The sequence below is a fragment of the Mustela erminea genome, chromosome 5, assembly GCF_009829155.1.
Source record: "Mustela erminea isolate mMusErm1 chromosome 5, mMusErm1.Pri, whole genome shotgun sequence".
Lineage (NCBI taxonomy): Eukaryota > Metazoa > Chordata > Mammalia > Carnivora > Mustelidae > Mustela > Mustela erminea.
In genome coordinates, this window is record NC_045618.1 from 24,873,256 (window position 1) to 24,895,457 (window position 22,202).

General features: G+C 43.9%; 1 protein-coding gene across 5 annotated transcripts in view; it reads right to left on the reverse strand.

Annotated features, from left to right (window-relative positions):
• The window catches only part of ATP10A (ATPase phospholipid transporting 10A (putative)), a 194,018-nt gene that overhangs the window by 14,690 nt on the left and 157,126 nt on the right, over positions 1 to 22,202 (reverse strand). For all 5 annotated transcript variants that reach the window (XM_032342292.1, XM_032342293.1, XM_032342290.1 and 2 more), the window contains exons 10-14: positions 19,841 to 20,429; positions 12,169 to 12,272; positions 11,947 to 12,073; positions 6,179 to 6,363; positions 71 to 398 (exon numbers count right to left, since the gene is read on the reverse strand). In XM_032342292.1, coding sequence (XP_032198183.1) covers positions 71 to 398; positions 6,179 to 6,363; positions 11,947 to 12,073; positions 12,169 to 12,272; positions 19,841 to 20,429 — 1,333 coding nt within the window. The remainder of the gene's footprint in view (positions 1 to 70; positions 399 to 6,178; positions 6,364 to 11,946; positions 12,074 to 12,168; positions 12,273 to 19,840; positions 20,430 to 22,202) is intronic.

Consider the following 22,202-nt stretch of genomic DNA (forward strand, 5'->3'; position numbering starts at 1 on the left):
AGGAAGCAGCTGCATAAGACAGAGGCTACTCATTTACATAGGGTCCAGCCTGGCTGGCTTGGATACTTGCCTATGGCCAGGGTCATGGCCTTGAGCTTGCTTCTGACTAGTTTCACCACCATACTCTTCTGCAGAGGTGTCGAGCGACAGCAAAGGACTGAACGGCACTGCTTAGCGAGAAAGAGAAATTTGTCTTCTAGGTTTTTCTCAAGGGCATAGGCCAGACTTCTCCCATCGATCACGAGGCTCAGGCTGGGGCCAGAGGTGGTGGATGTGGAAGGTTGGCAGACAGGGGAGAACCCCACGCTCACGTTGCCTGCAGTCTTCTCAGGGGTGTTGCAGGGGATCCTGGACTGCACGTAGTGTAGACACTGGTCTAGCAAGGCCGCACAGGCCTCCTGAAATGGACATGAGAGGAAGCGCTGTTTTCACTCAGCTGTACCACACATTCTCTTACCTTCCTCAACACTGATAGTTTGATCATCTCAAGGGCACCAGGCTGCAAGCTCTGCCCAGAAGGGAAGTTCACTGAAGATGATAACTGTCCACATGAAGAGGATGAGCTTGCCTAGGGTTTTGATAAGACTCCACTTCACTACCCATTACACTCTGTGGACATTAGACGAGAACGTCTTCCGTTTGCAAAATCCGACTGTACTATGGCTAAACTGCTGGCTGGTTAGGCTGAGGGAGTCTAACACGCACCCCTCCGTACTTCTCTGAGGGCTTTACTCAGCCATTTTTGCTTGCTTGTGAGGTTCTAAACCTTTTAGAAGTCTTTATTATGATTATCCTCTAAAGAAGTGTAATTATCGGGGTTTCCCTAAGCTCTCCAGTTGGCCAGGGAAATAATGTTTTTAAAAAGCATAATTTCTGAGGCTTTTATTGGCAATAAAACTGTACCTGAGTTCCAAAACTGTACCTGAGTTCCAGAAATAATAGGAAAACTTATAGAAGAGACCAAGGGGTCAGGGGAAATAAGAGAGGTGACAATTTCCAGGAGTAAACACACTCCAGGGAAGGCAAGTAATTCTTGGACCTCTGTGGACAGTGAGCCCACTGGGTAAGCAACCAATTTCCTGCAACGCACCCTGGAAATCCAGCTGTGTCAGTAAGTGCTTATTGAGGGCCTTTTGTATTTAGAAAAGTGGTGATGCAACATGGGGGCTTAAGTGGGTAGGAGAAGAATAAATGAAACAAGATGGGATTGGGAGGGAGACAAACCATAAGTGACTCTTAATCTCACAAAACAAACTGAGGGTTGCTGGGGGGAGGGGGTTTGGGAGAAGGGGGTGGGATTATGGACATTGGGGAGGGTATGTGCTTTGGTGAGTGCTGTGAAGTGTGTAAACCTGGTAATTCACAGACCTGTACCCCTGGGGATAAAAACATATGTTTATAAAAAATAAAAAATTAAAAAAAAAAAAGAAAAGTGAGACAAGAAAAAGGAAGACTAAGAAAACACAGTTATTAGTTCCTGAACAAATGGCAGCAGCTGAACATATAATCACAGGAAGTCACAGATTAGGATGTGCAAAAGCATTACAGGCTATGAAGAGGGAGAGATTTGCTTCTAGGGTGGGGCTGGGAATGGCAGTAACTGAGGTGGGGCTGGAAGAGGATGTGAAATCTCATTCTACAAACACCCTGAGTTCCCTTGTGCTAGCACCAAGCCCTGCTAAGGTAAACTGGAGTAAGCACATCCACCCTGTCTCCCCCACTGAAAGCAGCTATGGCAGTCGAATAGAGAAGTCACAGGGCAACTGTCTGAGGACTTTGAAAATAAACAGTAGCTGTTGCATTGGAGAGGAAGACTAGTGTTCTAAGTACACTGGACTGGTGGGTGAGTTTTCCATTTTCCCTCTGGTCTGTACCCAAGCATCATAAAACCTAGAAGTAGGAGCCAACGCAGGGACAGAGAGAGCTCCAGGAGAAATCCAACCCTTACCCCCTATTCCTGTCCCTGCTGGAGGAGTGGAAAAGAGAACCCCCAATGTACAGAGAAGATAGGGGAAATCCCACTTTTATTTATCTTTTTCTCTATTCTCTGGATCCCAGCCTCAGGTAATTTTGCTATCATGGCAGCAGGACAATCTGTTGCCAAAGACTCTATTAGAGAAGCCGTGGTCCTGTGGTGGTAAGATAACTTCTGCCTTTTTCTCTCTGTCCTATCACCACTTGGTCTTGGATAGAGGTGTGGGGCAGAAGTACAAAGTAGAGCAAGGTAACTCAAACCCAGCTTTCTGGCCAGAGGACTGGAAAGGGGAGTCCCAGAGAACCAGAAAGTACTTAAAAAAAAAAAAAATGGTGAAGGGGGAAGAGCTTGGTCAGCTGACCCCACAGCATGGCTTATTAATTCTTGGACTCACCCACAAACCATGCACACATAGACATAATCCTAAATGGCATAACAAAGACTTTTGAGAATTGATCTAGGGATAGACTGCCACCCAAGTTCCCAACTTTTATTAAGGGGTGGCAAAAATGTGAGACAGAGTCTAACAGCTTGGTAAAGGCTACACAAAACTGACATCAAAACGGCCACCCAGAGGCTGTTCAGAGCTTGAAGCCTGTATCTAAGATGGCTGATTACCTGCCTTGAATATATCTAAATTCTTCACAGAATTTTAAAATAACCATTGTCATTCAAAATGCCTACAATACAACCCCAAATTCATCAGCATGCAAAGAAGCAGGAAATTCTCAATGCATGTGAAAAAAGACAGTCAACAAAAGCCAAAGTGAAGATGTCACAGATACCAGAATTATTTGAGAAAGACTCTGAAACATCTATTATAAAAATGCTCTATCTAGTAAGAGTGGACATTCTAGATGAATAGAAAGAAAGTCTCACAAAAAAGACAAAATATAAAGAAGAACCAATAGAGATTTTAGAACCCCCCCAAACAAAACAAAACAAAACAAAACCCCAAAAAGTCTAAACCAAAATAAGCAGCTCATTGGTTTCTAAGTAATTTATGTAGATATTCCCTCCTCAAGGAGGGGAAATAGAACTCCACACTCTTGAGTGTGAACTGTGCATAGTCCCTTCCTTCCAAAGAGTACAATATGGAAAGGAGTAAAAATAATTGGCTTACAGTGGAGAAAGCTGACAAACATAAAACCAACAGTGGCACATCATGTTGATAGAATGTACTTTTTTTTTTTTAAAGATTTTATTTATGTATTTGACAGAGAGAAATCACAAGTAGACGGAGAGGCAGGTAGAGAGAGAGGAAGGGAAGCAGGCTCCCTGCTGAGCAGAGAGCCCGATGCGGGACTCGATCCCAGGACCCTGAGATCATGACCTGAGCCGAAGGCAGCGGCTTAACCCACTGAGCCACCCAGGCACCCAATAGAATGTACTTTTTAATATGATGTGATACAATGATGAAAATGGCACTTTAGGCACTTTTAGAAAAACACCCGACCAATCCCCATATAAGGGTATTCTTTAAAATAACTGATTAGTACTCTCAAGTCATCAAAAAGAGAAAATTTAAGAAACTGTTACAGCCAGTAAGAGCCCAAGGAAACATGACAGTTAAATATAATGTGATATTCTGTATGAGATCCTGGAACACAAAAAGGACATTAGGTAAAAATTAAGACAATGTGAATATAGCATAGATTTTATTTTCTTTATTATTATTATTATTTAGAGGTGGAGGAAGTATTATTATTATTATTATTATTATTATTATTATTATTATTGTTATTAATCTCAAGCAGGCTCCATGCCCAGCACAGAGCCCAATGTGGGGCTTGATCCCACATCCCTGAGATCATGACCTGAGCCAAAATCAAGAGTTGGATGCTTAATCTTGGACCACCCAGGCACCCCAAGTATAGATTTTATTTTATTTTTTCAAAGATTTCATTTATTTACTTGATACACAGAGATCACAAGTAGGCAGAGAGGCAGGCAGAGAGAGAGGAGGAAGCAGGCTCCCTGCTGAGCAGGCAGCCTGATGTGGGGCTAGATCCCAGGACCCTGGGATCATGACCCAAACCAAAGGCAGAAGGCTTAACCCAATGAGCCACCCAGGCACTCCCCAAGTATAGATTTTAGTAAGTAATAACATGTCAATATTGGTTCATTGATTACTGTTAAAGATGTTAATAACAGGAAAATTTTGGTGTGGATTATTTTGGAACTTTTAATACTATCTTTCCAATTTTTCTATAAATTTAAAACCATTGTGTATATAAAGTTTATTTTTTAAAACATCACTAAATAGCCCAACAGCAGAAAGGAGATAACAGAAGAAAAAGTCAGTGAACTCAAAGATCAATAGAAATTAACCAATTTTACCAAGAGAAAAAGAAAAATCAAAAAAATGAAGACAGCCTCAGGGAGCCTTGAGACAAACTAGAAGACCTGACATTCATATCATCAGTCTTCCAGAAGAAGAGGAGAAATTGCAGTGTAGAAAAAAATGTCTGAAGAAATAAAAAATGGCTAAAAACCTGCCAAATTTAGTGAAAGACATAACCCCACAGATTCAAGTAGCTCAGCAAATCCCAGAGTATCAATCTGAAAAATTCTGTGCCCAAACACACCATAAACAAACTGCTTAAAGGCAAAATCAATCAATCAGTCAAAACATCCAGATAAAAATGTTGCATTAGCTATAGGGTAACAATGATTTGGATGACTCTTGATTTCACCTAGAAACCATAGTGAAATAAACACATTCTCTGAACAAAGGAAAGTAAGAGAATCTGTTGGCAGTAGACCTACTTTAAAGGAATTGCTGAAGGAAGTTTTTCAGACAAGAAAAAAAATGCCACAAGGATGCTTTTAACACTGGGGATGAAAGAAGTGTGACAGAAATTCTCAATATTCACATAAATAAAATGGGCTATTCTTTCCCTTTTGACATCTTTAAAGTATGCTTTTTGATTGAATGCACAGATTATCTGACAAGGATTTCCATCTCTGTAGCTTTCATATAGAAGATGCCTACAAAGTAAAGAGGTAAAGGGACACATGGTGTGACAAGACTTCATTCTACTTGAAGTAGTAAATACTGATTGTACTGATGACTTAAGAATGCATATTGTATTTTCTATTTTCTAGGAAAAAAAAAAAAGAAGCTAAAAACCCAAGTAAAGTGTTATCAAAGAAATGAGATATATTAAAATGTTTTAAGGATACTAAAACATGTTACTAAAAAATGTTTTAAGGAACCCAAAGGAAGGCAGGAAAGGGAATGGAGGGACTGAAAACAGAAAGAATAATCAGGAAAAAAAAAAAAAAGAAAAGAAAGAAAACTACCAATATTAAGACTTCTAAACTCCACAGGGCAGCCTGACACTGGTGAAGGGATAGACATGCAGGTCAGTGCAACAGAATAGAATGTCCAGAAATAGATCTTAAAAAACATGACCAACTGATTTTCAACAAGGGTGTAAAGATGATTTAGTGGGAAAAAAAGGCTTTTCAACAAATGGTGCTGGATGAGTGAGCTATATGCAGAAGAATGAAGTTTGACCTGAACCTTAGACAAAATTCCACATAAAATGGAATATGTCTAAAGGTACAGCAATAAACTACAAAGCTTTTCGAAGAATACATAGGAATAACCTTTGTGGCTAGACACATCTTAAATGTAACAGCTAAATGATAATCTGTAAAAGAAAAAGAAAAAGAAAAAGAAAAAAAGAATCAGACCTCATCATACAGTTCAAAAAGACGTTTCAAGTGGGAGGTCACTCAAGGAATCGGAGCCCAGACCAGGTTTATGAGAAGTAGATACACCCTACTTACTTGGAGATTTAAATAGATAAATGTGACTGGATGAAAAGTCTAGGTACCCAGCGAAGCGTCCGCAAGGCGACCCATCCCATCCTGAGTATATCAGTGCTGAACGGACTGGTATGCTGACTTGTGTGACTCATGAAACAATTCTCCAATATTGTTGACATGAATATGTCAGGGAAAATCAGACTTAACTTTGCATTAATAAAGACCAGAGATGCATCCCTTAGAAATTAAGAAATCCCATCAAATCCCACATCCTTCTAGGCAATGGTAAGAAACATGCAAGGAACCCAACACAGATGTAAACACAGAGGTAGAGGGCATAGAAACGGAAGGCATTCCTGCTGCCATGAGGCTGGGTGGGTATGAAGCTGCCCCAGGCAGAGCACAGCTTCCTGGAAACCTACATACCTGGGACTCAGCATTCAGGGTGATGACTTCCTCGTCATGGTCCAGCAGTTTGCAGGCATAGGCAATGTTAATGGCTGTTTCTTGTTTGTCACCAGTGAGAACCCAAATCTGCAGGCCTGCTTGACGCAATTTAGCAATGGTTTCTGGGACTCCATCTTGCAGGCGATCTTCAATCCCAGTGGCACCTGGTCAAACGTGCAAGTGTAGGTGAGCCCCCTCCGCACATGCCCTCAGACCCTTATGGAGCAGGGATGCCACTCCAACATAGCAGCGATGCTAGCATGACCCCATAGATTGGGACCTGCTTGGTGCCTTTCTCATGTGGATGATGACTCATTTCCAGACCCTTGTGAACACTTTCAGTATCTCCCTCGATTGACACGCACACAGTCAAGAATGAGTCAGAATAGCTGTGAGGCACCGAACATAATTCTCTGTACTTACGAAAAAAAGCACTTCCAATGCTTCCTAACAGGCGGCTAATTTTTGACATAACAGATAACTTGGAAACCAAGCTTATGGGGAGATGGTAGGAATGACCATATTCTGAAGGATGAAGAAGTTTTTAAATTATCCATGACATCCACAAGCTATGCTCTCAGCAGTGTTTACTGTGAGCTGCCTAAGCAGACCACACAAGCCCATTATTTCTCAAAATCAACATTACCCAGAATGTACCTTTCCCACAAACATAATTAATAACCAGTGGGTCTCCCTACACAGTCTTCTGTACATTGGGACACATTTTATACCCAGTGCAGAAAGGTGCTCTACAGGTCACCCTCAGTTTTTTTCCCATTGCCAACTTAATGAGATGGTCTCTATCTTCCCTCTGGAAGTATAGCACTGACCAAGGACACCTCACTGGCCCTGCCCTTCTCTTTTATGTCACACTGTTCCCTGTGCTGAGAGGCTGATACAGGCTGAATGTGTCCCCTTACCCCCATAATTCATAGATTGAAGCCCTAACCCTCACTGTGATGGCATCAGGTGGGAAGGTAGAATACTCATGAATGAGGTTAATGCCCTTAAAATAAGGGACATAAGAGAGATGATCTCCCTCCACCATTCACCTTCACCATTGCCATCTGCAAGCCAGGAAGAGAGTCCTTTAATGAACCGAACTGGCCGCCACTTTGATATGGAACTTCCAGCCTCCATAACTGTGAGAAATCAATGTCTGCTGTTTAAGCTGTCCAGTCCGTGGTACTTTGCTATGACAGCCTGAATGACTAAAATAGACACCACTTTCCTTTCTCCTCCTAGAACAGATGAGTTGGCAGGGTGGAGTCATGTACATGTACATGAACATAATACGTGTACAGAAAGCATGCATTTCTTAAGTATATACTATAATGCACTTTCACAAGTCACACGCCTGTTGGACCAGCTCTCCAGAAGGCCCCTCAAGGGTAAGTGGCAGTCTTCTCTCTTACATCTCATGCAGTCTGTGCAGTGTGTTGGACATGGGCCTATCTTTTATTTGAATGCACCAGAAGCCTAAGTGGGAACAGAAGGCTAAGGGCCCAGAAAAGGAGGACAAGATATTGCACCCAAGCTGCCCTCAGCTCTGAATCACAGAGTCCTCAAGAGGAGGACGAGGCAGGGGTGTAGAGCTCAAAGTCTGCTTAGGAATAAAACCATGTTATGCTCCATGTTCATTGTGAGCATATTTTTGATAACCCAGGCACTGGAAGGCCATCTGGTCTTGGACCTTCTCCCATCCCCCAGACCCCTGGTTCTAGGACGGGAAGAAACAGTATGCTCTAGGTCTCTGGCTCCCTATTTTCACCATCCAGCAGAGCTGATATCTACCAAGGGATCCTAAGTATCACTTATGTTGTGGCACATTCCTGAATATCCAAGGGAAGGGGGAGGGATGATCACGTCTGCCTCCATGTACTCAAAATGTCTTATTCAGGGGCACCTGGGTGGCATAGTTGGTTAAGTATCCAACTCTTGATTTTGGCTCAGGTCATGAACTCAGGATCGTGAGATCAAGCTCTGCATCATTGGGCCCCTGTGCTCAGCACGGAGCCTTGTTAGAGTTTGTCTCTCCATCTGTCCCTCCCCCTGTGTGTGCTCTCTCTCTCTAAAAAAAATCTTGTTCATACTTAATAACAACAATGATTATGGAATAATCATAATGATGGCTAACCCTGATGAATTTTTTTTTAAATTTTTTATTATTTGACAGAGAGAGAGAGAGATCACAAGTAGGCAGAGAGGCAGGCAGAGAGAGAGGGGGAAGCAGGCTCCCCACTGAGCAGAGAGCCTGACTTGGGGCTCGATCCCAGGACCCTGAGATCATGACCTGAGCTGAAGGCAGAGGCTTAACCCACTGAGCCAACCAGGTGCCCCACCCTGATGAATTATTAAATGCCAGGCAAAAGTTTCTGCAACATCCCTAACATTGGAGTACTACAATTATCCCCACCATACAGATGTGGGAAGCAAAGGTGTGAAAGATTAGTTAGCAATGCAAGGGCTACAGTATTCCATATACAGTATGTCTCGTGCTTCAAACCTCTGACCTGTATGGCTGCTCTAGGAGAACTTCGACTGTGGAACACAGCTTTGTGTGTAATTCAGCCATTTACCCATCCTTCACTAGACAGCAACTTCCTAGAGGGGCCTTGTAACTCCCTACCTTTGTATACTGGCTGCTTAGCCAGAGCTCCTTGATAAATGTCCTCTGAGAGAAAAAAAAAAAAAAAAGGCAGGGATGGACTCAGAGATAAATTCAGTCCTTCGGGGAAAATCTAACACCCTGAAAATAAAGCAAACTAATGGGCTCTGACTGGGTTGCTGATCCTAACCTCTATGTGCAGCTTTGAATCAAACACAGAATATTATTGAACTCAGAAAGAAAATTATGTAAAGTATGTCTATCTCAGCATGAAATATGGCTAGGGATAAAGAGTATCTGAGGATAAAGTGTTTGAGCTGAGGATAAAGATAAATCTCAGGGAACAGTCCTTTAAAAATTACCTGGAAGCACAGTGGTCTTTCTTTAGCTCTTTAAGGTAGCTTATTAGCAATAGAATCTATGCGACTTAGAGTAAATGCCACCTCTCTACAGCCTGAGCCTCGGGAGGACCTGGCATTTTGAGTGTTATAACAGGGTAGGTAGTAGGGTTCAAGCTTGTGCCACCATGTTTCACTGTGAACAAATGTCAGGTGGCCTTTCATGCGAGGGGAGTTCCAGATGACATCTGGAAAAACAAACAGGAACGCCGGGGAAAGGGAACAGAATGTTGTCCTTTGAATTAAGGTTCTTGGCCAGAACAGTATGGAAAAGGAAATTTCAAGCACACAGTGTAAGTGGTGACCCTTCTTCTGTAGTTCTCTGATGTTATTTAATGTAAGAATATAAATGAAAATATTTAGAAACAGTATTTGGCTGTGGGCTTATTAAAAATATAAATGGCTTGGGGCACCTGGGTGGCTCAGTGGGTTAAGCCTCTGCCTTTGGCTCAGGTCATGATCTCAGGGTCCTGGGATCGAGCCCTGCATCGGGCTCTCTGCTCAGCAGGGAGCTTGCTTCCCTCTCTCTCTGTCAAATAAATAAATAACATCTTAAAAAAAAATATATATATATATATATAAATGGCTTACTTTACATTTCTTAAAAATGAATCAGAGGAGTTGGAGTACAGTGTCTGTGGATAAAGCTGTGGTGAACACTAAGGCGGTGGCTCTCCTATTCTCCAGCTCAGGCTGGCTCATCATCTGAACTGTAAATAGCCCAGGCTGCAGGAGATGCTAAGTGTTTAACAACCAGCTAGGAGGAGGGAAGCTGATTTGTTGCATTTTCCCATTTCTGTAGTACAAATACACCCACCTTGGCTGATGTCAAACTACCAACAGCATTAAAAAGCTATGCAAAAATTCCTGGAAATTATGCGAAACAACAATAGGTGACTGCAAAATTACTGAAAATGTATGGAGAGGCTCTCCCCAGCAGGCATGACCAGACTCCAGCACACTGATGGTGCCCACTATGGGCACTCCAGTAGTTCCTTCACTGACTCACCTCAGAGCCATCTGACACATCCCTGGAGATAAGCATCCACTCAGGATGACAGCAGAATGTGGCTGAATCAAGATGCTGAAAAATTCTACTATCCCAGCCCCAACAGAAAAAAAAACTGGAATAGGGATAAGTAAAAAACCTTACTTTTAGATGCTTACATAGTTGCCCAAGCAAATATCAGAATCCAAGCTAGAAAGCAATTCCCCATATGTGAAGGCAGTAACTTCAGACTCATCACCATGTGCTGCTGAATACTAGACCCTGTGCTTGGACCTCATTAGTGCTTCACTTGGCACCCGCTTTGTTCTTCCCCACAGGATTATCACCCGGCAGCCAAGGAGACTGGGATGCCAAAAAGACAGTGTCACTTGCCCAGGGTCTTATGGTCTCTAGGGGACAGAGCCAGAACTGGACAACCAAGGCAAGGCTTGTAGACTCTGAAAGAAGGAAAAGTAGGGGTGCCTAAAAATATAGGTGGACAGCATGGGGACTCACAGCCAAGTCCTCCAACAGTTAAGGTCTCACCCTGTGGAAAAGGGAAGAGATTCCATCTGCCTTGCTCCACAGAGTAGGACCAGTGCCCACCGGAAGAAAGGACTGGGGAAGCAAATTTTACTCCATTCGAGTGTCAGAGCTCTCCAGGGAGAGTGCCCTGCAGTGAAGGGACAGAGAAGTAAGACAGGTACAACCTGTCTATGGGCCAGGAAGACCAGCAGGAACCCCTGTCTATCCCACAGGTATGATCAACAGAGTCTTCTGGAGAAGTATGTTCTAGATATGAATAGTCCTAGTGCAGTAAATCAAAACCTGGCAGGCTAGAAAAAGCACAGCTGTCTTTCAAGAGTTTCATTTAATCACCCTCCCAGGAATACTGCTCATGAGATCTCTGTGCATCTAAATCTTGGGGCTTTTTTGAGCAGTGCATGCCTGCCTATAAGACAGCACAGGCAAAAAAGAATATTATATTGTGTCTGTTATGCTATGGAACATATTAATCATTATATTAGATATGCATATACAGATACATAGGTAGCCCAACTCCTTCATCCAGGGAGCAAGACCAAATGAATTACAGCCTTTCTGTATTAAATGAAGAGGGATGAACTCCAGGTTCTCCATGCCCCAGATATACCATCTGACTACTGGAACCACGGGATGGGCTGTGTGCTGATCACAATCCATTCCTGCTGTGGTCACAGAGAGCACATATATAAAGACTCAGCTAATTTAATACAAACTTAGTATTAAATATTTTAAATATTAAAATAAATATTCTTATATATACTAATGTGACCACAGTAGCAAATGGGCACATTTTAGCAAAAATGAGCTCGTTTTCTTTTCATCCAAATTGAATCTATGAAACATTCATAAGATGTAAAGTGCAGCCATTTCTGGAGTCCAACAGTTTCTTTTTGTGTCAGGGGTAGGAGGTGGAGTGAGCCCTCATCTCTATTTTTGGTGGAAAAGCAGGGTTTAAGGAGAGGCAAGTCAGGTGTCACTGGGTGCCTGGTGGGACACATGGAATATCACAGAGACAGGCTGTATTGTGAATGTTCTGTCAGGGGTGGCTGGGCCTGGGGGCCGTGCTAGCATCAGACCAGGCAGCTCCTGAACCATGCCCGGCAGGTGCAGAGCTGCCAGTGACTACAGCCATGTCAGGACCCCATCCAGGACGGTCTCTGCAAATTCCACACTGCTTGGTGCAACTCTTGCCCATGTGCATAATTACCCAACAGATGCAAATTCGTTTCCAGGCGAATGGCAGACTGGAAAAGCAGCTCTTCGCGGTTGTCCAGGGAAGATTCTGCTTCTAAGTGGCTTTGCAACCAACAGGCATACTCTTCTTCACTCAGAACCTACATGAGACACACTGGTGAGTGCCACGCAGGCGCCGAGCACCGTGAGGGTGGCGGTCAGCACCCGTGCTCCTGTGGCGGTGGCGCCCACTCACCCTCTTGGCGATGCACAAGGTGCGTAGGCCTTCCACAGCATACAGGTTGAGGTAATTCTGAGTCTTGCTTCGGATTTTCTTTTGATGCCTTCCTCTGGCGTCATCTAGGTTGGGGTAGAAGCAGAAACACAGGTAAGTACAAACAACAGAATCCAGCGGTTGGTGGACCGCTCCACAAACCTCAGGCAGCTTTGCATGGTGTTGAAACAACTTTGCACGTGCAGGCCACAAGAAAGGCCAGCACCACCCCAGAGGCTCCAGTCCAGAAGCTTCTCTCCCCCAGCTTCTGGCTAGCTTTCCATGAAAACAGCCATGTTTTGGAGGCCTGAAAGTAGTTATACTCACAGACACGGAAAGCAGAACAGTGGTGCCAGGGGTGGAGGTGTGGGGAGACAAGAGGAACTGTCCGGTGGGTAAAGAGTTTGCTTTGCAAGGTAAAGTTCTGGAGATCTGTTGACCAGCTATGTGAATCCACTTAACATTACTGTATTGAGATGGTAAATTTTAGGTCATATGAGTTCTTTTTTTTTTTTTTTTTTTTCCGCAATTACAAAGAAAAAGCTAAGTCCACTAGTAAGAGTTCTCTAAACACACACCCCTTTCTGCTTCCTGTAGACACAGCTGAGTAGACTTACTGCTTAATTAGCAAACTTCAGAAGTGCTGACTCAGAGCCTCACCCGACTGTGGCATCCACGACAAGCTGACACACACTTTCCCAAGTCGACCATTTCCATGGGTCGCCAATTATGTGTGGAAAGGCATAACGCACTTTGGTTTGTGCATGATGAAAGTATATGATGCCTGGGTCTCACGACCAGTGCTCTAGCTGGCTGCATTTAGAATTGCATTTTGTTGCAGTGCCTTAAGCAGGAATGTCACAAAAGCATTCTTCCCCTGTGACTTACTCCCACAACCTACAGTAAGAGACACGTGTGGAGCCCTCCACACCACTAGATTCACCCCGGGTCTATGTCATCACGTGTACGTAGTATACACGTTTCACATAAAATTTAAAGTAAAGTTTATTTTAAAAGGAACCACATCATATTTCTGACTGTTACTAATGACATTTGTTGAAATGAGACGCTCATATAAACAAAGAATTATTTGAGATTTTATTTACTTGTCAGAGAGAGAAAGAGAGAGAGCACAAGCATGGGAAGTGGCAGGCTCCCCGCTGAGCAAGGAGCCTGACACGGGACTCAATCCCAAAACCCTGGCATCATGACCTGAGCAGAAGGCAAATGCTTAACTGGCTGAGCCACCCAGGTGTCCCTAAACAAAGCTTTATTAGGAGTGATCCAGTGGTGTCCACTGGCCCAGGAGGTAGATATAAACAAAGGTACATTCTCTTCCAGTTTGTGAAAAATTGTACTTTATTTTTTTTAAAGATTTTATTTATTTATTTGACAGAAATTACAAGTAGGCAGAGAGGCAGGCAGAGAGAGGAGGAAGCAGGCTCCCTGCTGAGAAGAGAGCTGATCCCAAGACCCTGGGATCATGACTTGAGCTGAAGGCAGAGGCTTTAACCCACTGAGCCACCCAGACACCCCGGAAAATTGTACTTTAATAAAAAGTGCAGTTTCTATCCCCAGAACACCAGTAATTTTACCAGACAGAATATAAGATGTGCAAATATCACATAAGACATACTTTTATTAAAAATATTATGTTTTTCATCTGAAATTCAAATTTTACTTGGCATTCAATATATTTTGTTTGCTAAATCTGGCAACTCTACTTCCACCCTGGTCTAAGACAGGCTGTCTACAACCTGAGTCAGGTCCTGGGCAAACTGGATCTGGGAGGAACACTTTCACCTCTCAGACACGTGTTCTCCATAGAGAAGATAGCACCCCAAGGGCCTAGAATATTGGTTCTGGGGCAAAAAAAAAAAAGGCCCAGGAATAATTTTACTTATATACCTAAAACATACTTAGGCACTGATATATAGACAGTACATAAACAAATATACAGCATATCTGTGGCATTAAAATGTCACAGGGAGATAATTTAAAAATGTCTAAAAAGGCTCCTTAAGGGAGCAATAATGAAAAAAAGAGAGAGGGGAAACACTGTCCTTGATTGCTTTGCTTTAGGAATTTAAATTTCCTGAAAAAATGACACTGAAAAGATGACATCTTAATTTTGGCTACTATTTTACTCCTGATATTGTGGTAACAATTCTCAGAAGGGGATAATAACAGTATTCCAGATGTTGACTATTACTCGAGCAAAGACGCATCTATCTGAGGGCCTTTGGAATTAGAATAATAACAATATGGTTATTATTGTTATATAATAATAACAGAGAGGGGAGGGGAGAGGAATACTGCACTCTAGGAAAGCAGCAGCGTGCAGGGGCTGAGACTGAACACTTGGTCAAAACAGACCTGATGAGCTAGAGGAAGCAGGCCAGGCAGCTCAGCACGCTAGGTGCCCTGGATGAGTTGTGTGATCCCAAAGGCAGCCATACAGAACTGCTCTGTACAGAGCCACTCACAGCAGAGCCTGGGACAGAGCCCACCCAGACCTTCAGGGAGAGAAGCAGCGACTGCCTTGCCTCATCCCCTCACTCCTCCAGACTTGCAAACACAGCCTGCTCTGCCACTTGAGGTAAGACCTTGTTTCTGATTCTTACTTGACCTCTCCCTTGTAGTTTCCCACCACACCAGTGATTGCACAGTCACTGGGAAGAGCCAATGTTAGGGTTTGTAGGATTCGTTCTTTGTGAATGCTGGGATATGTCTATATTCTGATGGAGGGGTCAAGATGGTAGAAAGAACTCAAACTCAAAGTGGATGAGCACTGAGGAGCTGGGGGCACCTGCAAAGAGTGTATTGGGCAATGTCCTAGAAAGCAAACCCATGGACCCCCAGAGTTAGGTGGTCAGCCTGGCTCTTCTGCACTCATCTCAGACTACAGGCATTCTAACAGTCGCATTGTATTTTAAGTGATACTCACGCAATATCAGCCTCTTCTTTCTGATATTCTACAAGCAACGCAGAGCCCATGGGCTTTTCTATTTAAGGTAGTGGGAAGAATTCTGGGTCTGCAACACAGCTTCCTGGGTCATGAGCAACATCATGGGCAGAAGTGGAACCAATGCTACCTAGAGCCTTCTGATGGGTGGTGGCAGCCTGAGGAGCCCACAGAGAAGGTCCCTGTAGCCACATCTGGGTGCTGGTTGGGGAAGGATTGGGAGGGTATGCAAAGTGTCAAACAGTAACAGCTCCCATCCGTCTTTAAAGATGACTCCCACGTCACTGACCTCAAAATGCAGGAGGAGTGAAAGGAGCCTACTCCGGCTCTGGCTGAGCAGTACAGTTGGACACCGCAGCAGAGTCCCTACCAGAGCATGCCTGGCAATGCTCTGAGGACATTCTCAGAGGAAAATGGCCACTCTGACTCATGATTTTGACATGTGGTCTAAAACGCTCAAAGTGGTATTTCCATTTCTTCTATACTTGAGTCAAATTTATTTCTCTTATAGGGAGATTAATCTTGGCCAGGTGGTAGAACAAGAAGGTGAATTCCCTTCCTTTTTCATGCATGCATTTACTGATTTACTCAATAGCAGGAGTGTGTGAGGCCCATGCTAGGTGGTGGGCTACTCTCCGTAGTCTGGAGTCCAGAGTCCGCAGTCTGGAGCAGTCTGGGTGTTTGTGTTTTAAACAGAACACCACATGGCAACTGGACCACACCTCAAGAAGTGTATCTTAAGGGGAAGGAACCAGAGAAAAGGGAAAAGGACCTAAACTTGTACTCTGTACTTAACATCAGACCAGACACTGTGCTAGGAGCTTGGACAGGGGCTTCCTATGAGGTCCGCATCCTGATTTCCTTTGTGTGGAGGGGAAACAGAGGCAAACAATGTTAAGTGACTTACTCAGGGTCATTTTAGCCCATAAATGTAGACCTGGGATTTGAACAGATGTCTATAGGTACCGTGGTGGGGTGGAGTCCTTGCTTTCTACCTGATCCCACACAATGTCCAAGACACAGTCGCGTCCTAAGAACACAACACACTCTAACACAGTCACATCCAAAATCAGCATTGTCTCCTCTTCTCTTTTTTTGGTAAAAGTGTTAAATCTCTTTGAAAAAAGGTCTTAAAGATCGGAAGGAATCCGGAGGATAATACCTGTGTGCCTACCTCATTTTATCACCAGCACACAGGCACAGCAGCTTGGCTATAATGGCTGTGGTGAAGTGCTCTGCAAGCCTGTTCCTCTCCACACCCAACCAACCCACAAAGTAGAAGTTGAATGATTTATACATAGTACCAGGGTGTCACCAGTGGATATCTTCAAAGTGACCTCCCAAGGTGACAGCTCCTCTCTTGAGAACCCAACGGGGTCTTGGAACCTCCTGAATCTTAAGTTGCTGGATGTCTACATGTAGCTCTTCCTTGTCCCAACCTATCTGACCTGCACACTGCTTGGAAATTCCCAGAGTAAGGTGGAGAGCTATACAAATGGTTTATTTTTAATTTGTCCCTCACAGTGCCATGGTTTGAGCAATGTGTAACTAGAGCAATGTCATCCTTTTAAGTGTCTCTTTCATGGTGGAAAAGATAGAAGGCTTTGCTTCTTAGCTATAGTTATCTAGATATGGGTAATAATTTCCTTCCAGAGACCTGCAGGAGATGGACAGTAGCAGAGGAGGTGAGCACAAGAGCAAAGCTACCTTGGGGCTGCAGGATTAGGTGGAGGGGGCTACAAGGCTCCCCAGCCTGCATAGAGTCTCCCAGCAAACAAACCCCCCACCCTGACCTTGAAGTTGACTATAAGTGGTAGGAGTTGTTTGTTTGCACTTTGTCTAGAAATTTGAAGCTGCTTCCACATTTAAAAGAGTGATCTGCCAGCAAAGTACAAGTGTGGTGACTGCTGCAGCCTTCTTGGTTGCTCTTTTGTCCCTTGCACAGCTCAGAACAGTCTCTGGCCCTCTCTGTATGGAGGGGGTCCTACTTTCCACCCTGTCCTACCATCCTACCCTTGTTTGCTTGTGCTACTCCAGGCCTTTTACCTTATATATGACTTGCTGTATGTGGTAAAATCTGAAATACAGTGGCCCATTAAATTATCTTTTATGAAAGGCTGTGGAATAGCACAAAGATGATTTTTTATTTAACAGTAGAATTAAATCTGCACAGATAATTGCCATAGCTGTTTTTCTTTTGTGCAGATACAAAATCAGATTTCAGAATAAAGGAGGCTTGTAAAATGTATTTGGAAGCTTTCCTTCCTCTTCTCTTTTTTAGAACAGTTTGAGAATAGGTATTACTTCTCTTGTAAAGGTTAGGCAGAATTCATCTATGAATCCATCTGGTCCTGGACTTTTATTTTATTTGGTTTTTTGATTAACAATTCAAATTTGCTACTATTAGTCTGTTCAGATTTTCTATTTCTTCTTGAAATAGAAAATTTTCCATTTCTATTTTCTATAGAAAATCTTTCTATTTCTTCTTCAATTTAAGAATATTGTATGTTGCTAGAATTTCATCTATTTCTTCTAGGTTGTCCAATTTGTTGGCATATAATTTTTTCGTATTTCTGTGGTGTTAGTTTTTACTTCTCCTTTCTTGTTTCTGGTTTTATTTGGGTCCTTTTTTTTAAATTGATGAACCTGGCTAAGGGTTTTATCAATTTTGTTTATCTTTTTCAAAAGAACAAGCTCTTTGTTTCAAATATTTTTTTCCACTTTTGTTTTGTTTTGTTTTGTTTTGGTCTATATGTCATTTATTTTTGCTATGGTCTTTACTATTTCCTTCCTTCTACTCCTCTTGGTCTTTGTTCTTCTTTTACTAATTCCTTTAGGTGTAAGGTTACGTTGTTGGAGCTTTTTCTTGTTTTTTTGAGGTAGGCCTCCATTGCTATGTATTTCCCTCTTATGGTCCCTTTTGCTGCATCCCATAGGTTTTGGACCACTGTATATTCATTTTCTTTCTTTCTTTCTTTTTTTTTTTTTGTATTTTCATTTTCATTTGTCTCCATGTACTTTCTGGTTTCTTTTTAGGTTGCTTAGCATCATATTGTTTAGAGTCCACGTGTTTGTCTTTTCCTTCATTGTCATTTTTTACCCCGCAATAAATGGTGGGAAAATTGGACAGCCACATGCAGAAGAATGAAACTGGACTATCTTACATCATATACACAAATAAACTCAAAATGGATTAAAGACTTAAAATGGAGATCTGAAACCATAAAAATCCTAGAAGAGAACATAGGCAGTGATTTCTCTGACACTGGCCATAGCAACATTTTTTTAGCTAGGTCTCCCGAAATAAAAACCCCAAAACAAACAAACAAAAAATGAAAACAAACAAGAACCCAAAACAAACAAAAAACCAAAACAAACAAACAACCAAAAAAACTATTGGGATTACATTAAAATAAAATCTTTCTGCACAGCAAAGGAAACGATCAAGGAAATTAAAAGGCAACCTACAGAAACGCACAATGAAGAAAATTCTTGGAATGCAAAATCAGCCTATGAATCAGATTCTATGTCCACTCCAACATGGAACCCCTGGGGTGGAAAGGCAAATCCTGCCCTCTGGTAGGTTATCGCCATGAAAAGCTGTCCAAACTGTTTTCAGAGACATGTTTACAAACTGGGAGGCAACAGCTCTGCCAAGGGAAAAGGATTTCATCTGCAGCGATCCTCCAAGACACTTTCCCATAAGGAAGTGGGGCTGCACTTGGGAGCCAGGAGTCCTGCTCTGAGGCACTGAGATTACAGTGAAAGGATTATGGAAGTAAAGTATTCTCTAGCTCCATCCCAGAGCGCTGGAAAGGCTATATACCCTGTGGATAGGGTTTCATAGCAGGCCGTGCCTAGAGATGTCTCCAGTATACAACAGACAGGGAGACTATGGAGGCCAGGCAGCAGAGCCATCTGACAGCAGCATCCTCACCGCCATCCCACCTTTCCCCCCTGGAGGTCAGATGTGTAAGGCTTCACCTTCCAAGTAGAGAGGAAGGGTGACCAGGTTTAGAAATGGGAACCTAGGCCATTGTAAGGCCCAGAAGACAAGGCCTAGAAGGAGGTTCAAGCAAACCCTTCTCCTGGATAAATTTCCACTAACACTAGTGGTTTTCAAATTCCTCTTTTTTTAATACAGAAGTTATATGGAACTCTGGTACACAAAAGAAACTGAGAGGGAGCTGCTCTGTGCAAAGGTGGAACAGATGACAGTGGCTGAGCGGCCAGCAGCCTCCACCACCTAGGCTCTCATTGTGGCCTGAGGCAGCTCCACAACTGGGCTATAAACCATGACCTGGCTTCACAGCCGCCCTGGTCCAGGCAATCACAGAGTAGGAAAGAACACTCTGGAACATCTAGTCTAAAAGTTCTTAACTTTCATTGTCCAGATTTAAAATGATGCTAGGCCTCACCCTGAGTGACCCCCGACCCCACTGTTCTAAGGTGAGTTCAGGCACTGAAGCCCTCTATCTCCCACCCCTAGTGCATTCTAGTCCAAACTCCTCAAAGGAGGAAAGGGTGATCCAGAAAGGCAAATCTCTGATGGACATTTCTTTAGAAAAAGCTCAACAGAAATCACTTTACCCATGAGAAGGGACTGAGGGACTGAGGGAAGGGGCTAATTTCTTGGGACTTCCAACCTGGACCTGGGGGGTTACTGCCCAGTGGAGGGGAGCTAGATACCTGAGGAGCAGGGGAGCAAGAGGTCCATGACCACTGAGTCAGCTCCTTTGGTGTAGACATTGATCTCATCGGTGAGTGGATGCCGGATCACCACTGACATTCTCTTGCGGATGGAGTCGAAACCCAGTGTGTGCAGGAGCTCAAAGGTGAGCCTGCCCAGGTGGGGCAGTTCCACGGACACCTGGTCATGCAGCCGGTCCACCAGCGCGCAGTTGTAGGCCCGGGCAGCATACACAAGCGCTGCCTCGTCGGGGCTCTCTGCCTCATAGCGCAGCTCCCGTTCCTGCTCCTGCTCCAGCTCTAGCTTCTGCTCCTGGGCAGTGTGCTCTGGGGCCCAGCTTGCAGCCCCGCTGCTATAGCCATTGCTGGCGATGGCCGCAGCTGGCTGGCCTAGCCTCTCCTCCAGCTTGAACAGTGTGCTGTCATTGGGTAGGGTGGACAGAAAGTTGGACCCTGACTTGTGGGCGGCTTTGCTGGTGGCCAGGCTCCCAATGCTGCTGCAGCCTGAGGTCAGGCGGCTCGGTGAGAACCTCCGTAGGAAGTCTTCTATCGTCTTCACAGGGGACTTCACCTCAAATCTCACCCTCACCTGCAAGAGAAGCAGTTAGAAGATACGTGAGGTATATCCAGAGGCCTCACCCAAACTGCCACAGGCACTCCCCCACTTTCCCAGTGGGGGCTCAGAGCACAGAGTTCCCATTTCCCAGATTTTGGAGCATAGGCTAGAAACTGCAACTAGAGCCAGCATTTCTTCCTTGAGACCATTCTTTGGCCTCTTCCATTTCATTTAAAAATTAGCAGTATACATTCTTTTAGAATGTTATCACCTGGGTAGCCAGATAGAGGCCTGGGACTGACTCAGGGAGTGTGTGGCTAGTGGTACCTGTAGGCTTTGAGACAATCCCCTTGTCTACCTATCCCCACACTGCAGTGTCCCACTGCTTGCAGAAAAGGTTCAGAAGAGCATACTTGTCACTACTGCCTGGCACAAAACCCAGCTTCCCCACCCCACCCAATCACAAGAAGCATTGACAAAAGACCAGCTTATACAGTCCTTTGAGCTGTGTCCATATAAAATTTAAATAACACTCCCAAACCCAGAAGAAATTTCATAAACAAATTAAATGCTTGGACAAATTCAGGATTCAAATCATTTAGCACATTTTTTTAAAGCCACAATAAATCACTTGTCTTCTAACAAGAAATGAAAACAACAAAATGACAGTCATATACATTTGCCAGCATTCCAAAAAGCTCACTGATGGAGCAACAGCAATACTTTATTTAAACGAGTACTGTTTACTAATGCTAGTATAATATGCCTATTTTAAACTTTCTACTAGAAGATGGATATAGAGCAAATGTTGCAACAAGCAAAACACTGAATTATAGTTAGCTTTTAATTTTCATCCTTTTTCCCATGTGTCCAAAGTTATAAGTTATGTAATAGCCTGCAGAAAAGTCAGGCATTTGGTAAAGCAGGGAACATGGGACCAATTTTGATAAAGGTGTTTCTTCTTTGTTCCCGTTATGACTTTAAATGTGCTATATATTCAAGGGGTAGTTTCAAGCAGTCACACTGGAGCTCCTGCTGGCTCCAAATACCCTGGGAGATAGCACTGACGAGTATGTGGCAAGGGGAGTGCATTCAGAGACCTACTCGTCTTCAGTCAGAGAGTGGGGGATTAAATATTCTGCTCCCTATGTGGAAGGCACTGCGTATGTGACCATCATCACATGCCTCAGATACATTAGGGTCTCCCTCACTTATTCAGTAGTTGCAACAATGCCGGAGTCTCAGACAGGTCTAACTAGAAACCAGACACTTCTCCAGGGATGCATGCCAGCGGGACTGAATAAAGGGCGGTGGAAGAACCCAAAGGCCAGATAAGGGATGCTGGGCAGCTAAGAGGTGAGCTGCACCAGGAAATCCCCTCGCCTAAGGCAGATGGCGCAATCCTGTGGTCTCCAGGTGGTGGGACCTTGTCTGCTCTGAATTCACCTGGCCCCCTGGGGCTTTTGCAGGTCAGTGTGGCAGGAGCAGGAGCATGGGGGCAGGGGGCTGTGTTACTGACAGATCTGCTGCAGTGAAGAGGGCAGAGACCATTGGTTTACCCCACATCCCACACCAATGGTTCCATCAGTGGAACCTGCTAGAAGGGTTGGCTCAGAGGAGGAAAAGGGGTCTGGGAGAGTGGGGGGTTGAGGGGCAGACCTATGGCATGCATCTAGCCCCACGGTATCTTTATTTTTACCCATTTAAAGTTGCTTAGCTTCATTATGCACATCCCTCCTTAGGTGCACCCCCTCCCCCCCTCCCCCCCTCCCCCCACTCCTCCCAGTGAGTACAGGACTTTCTGAG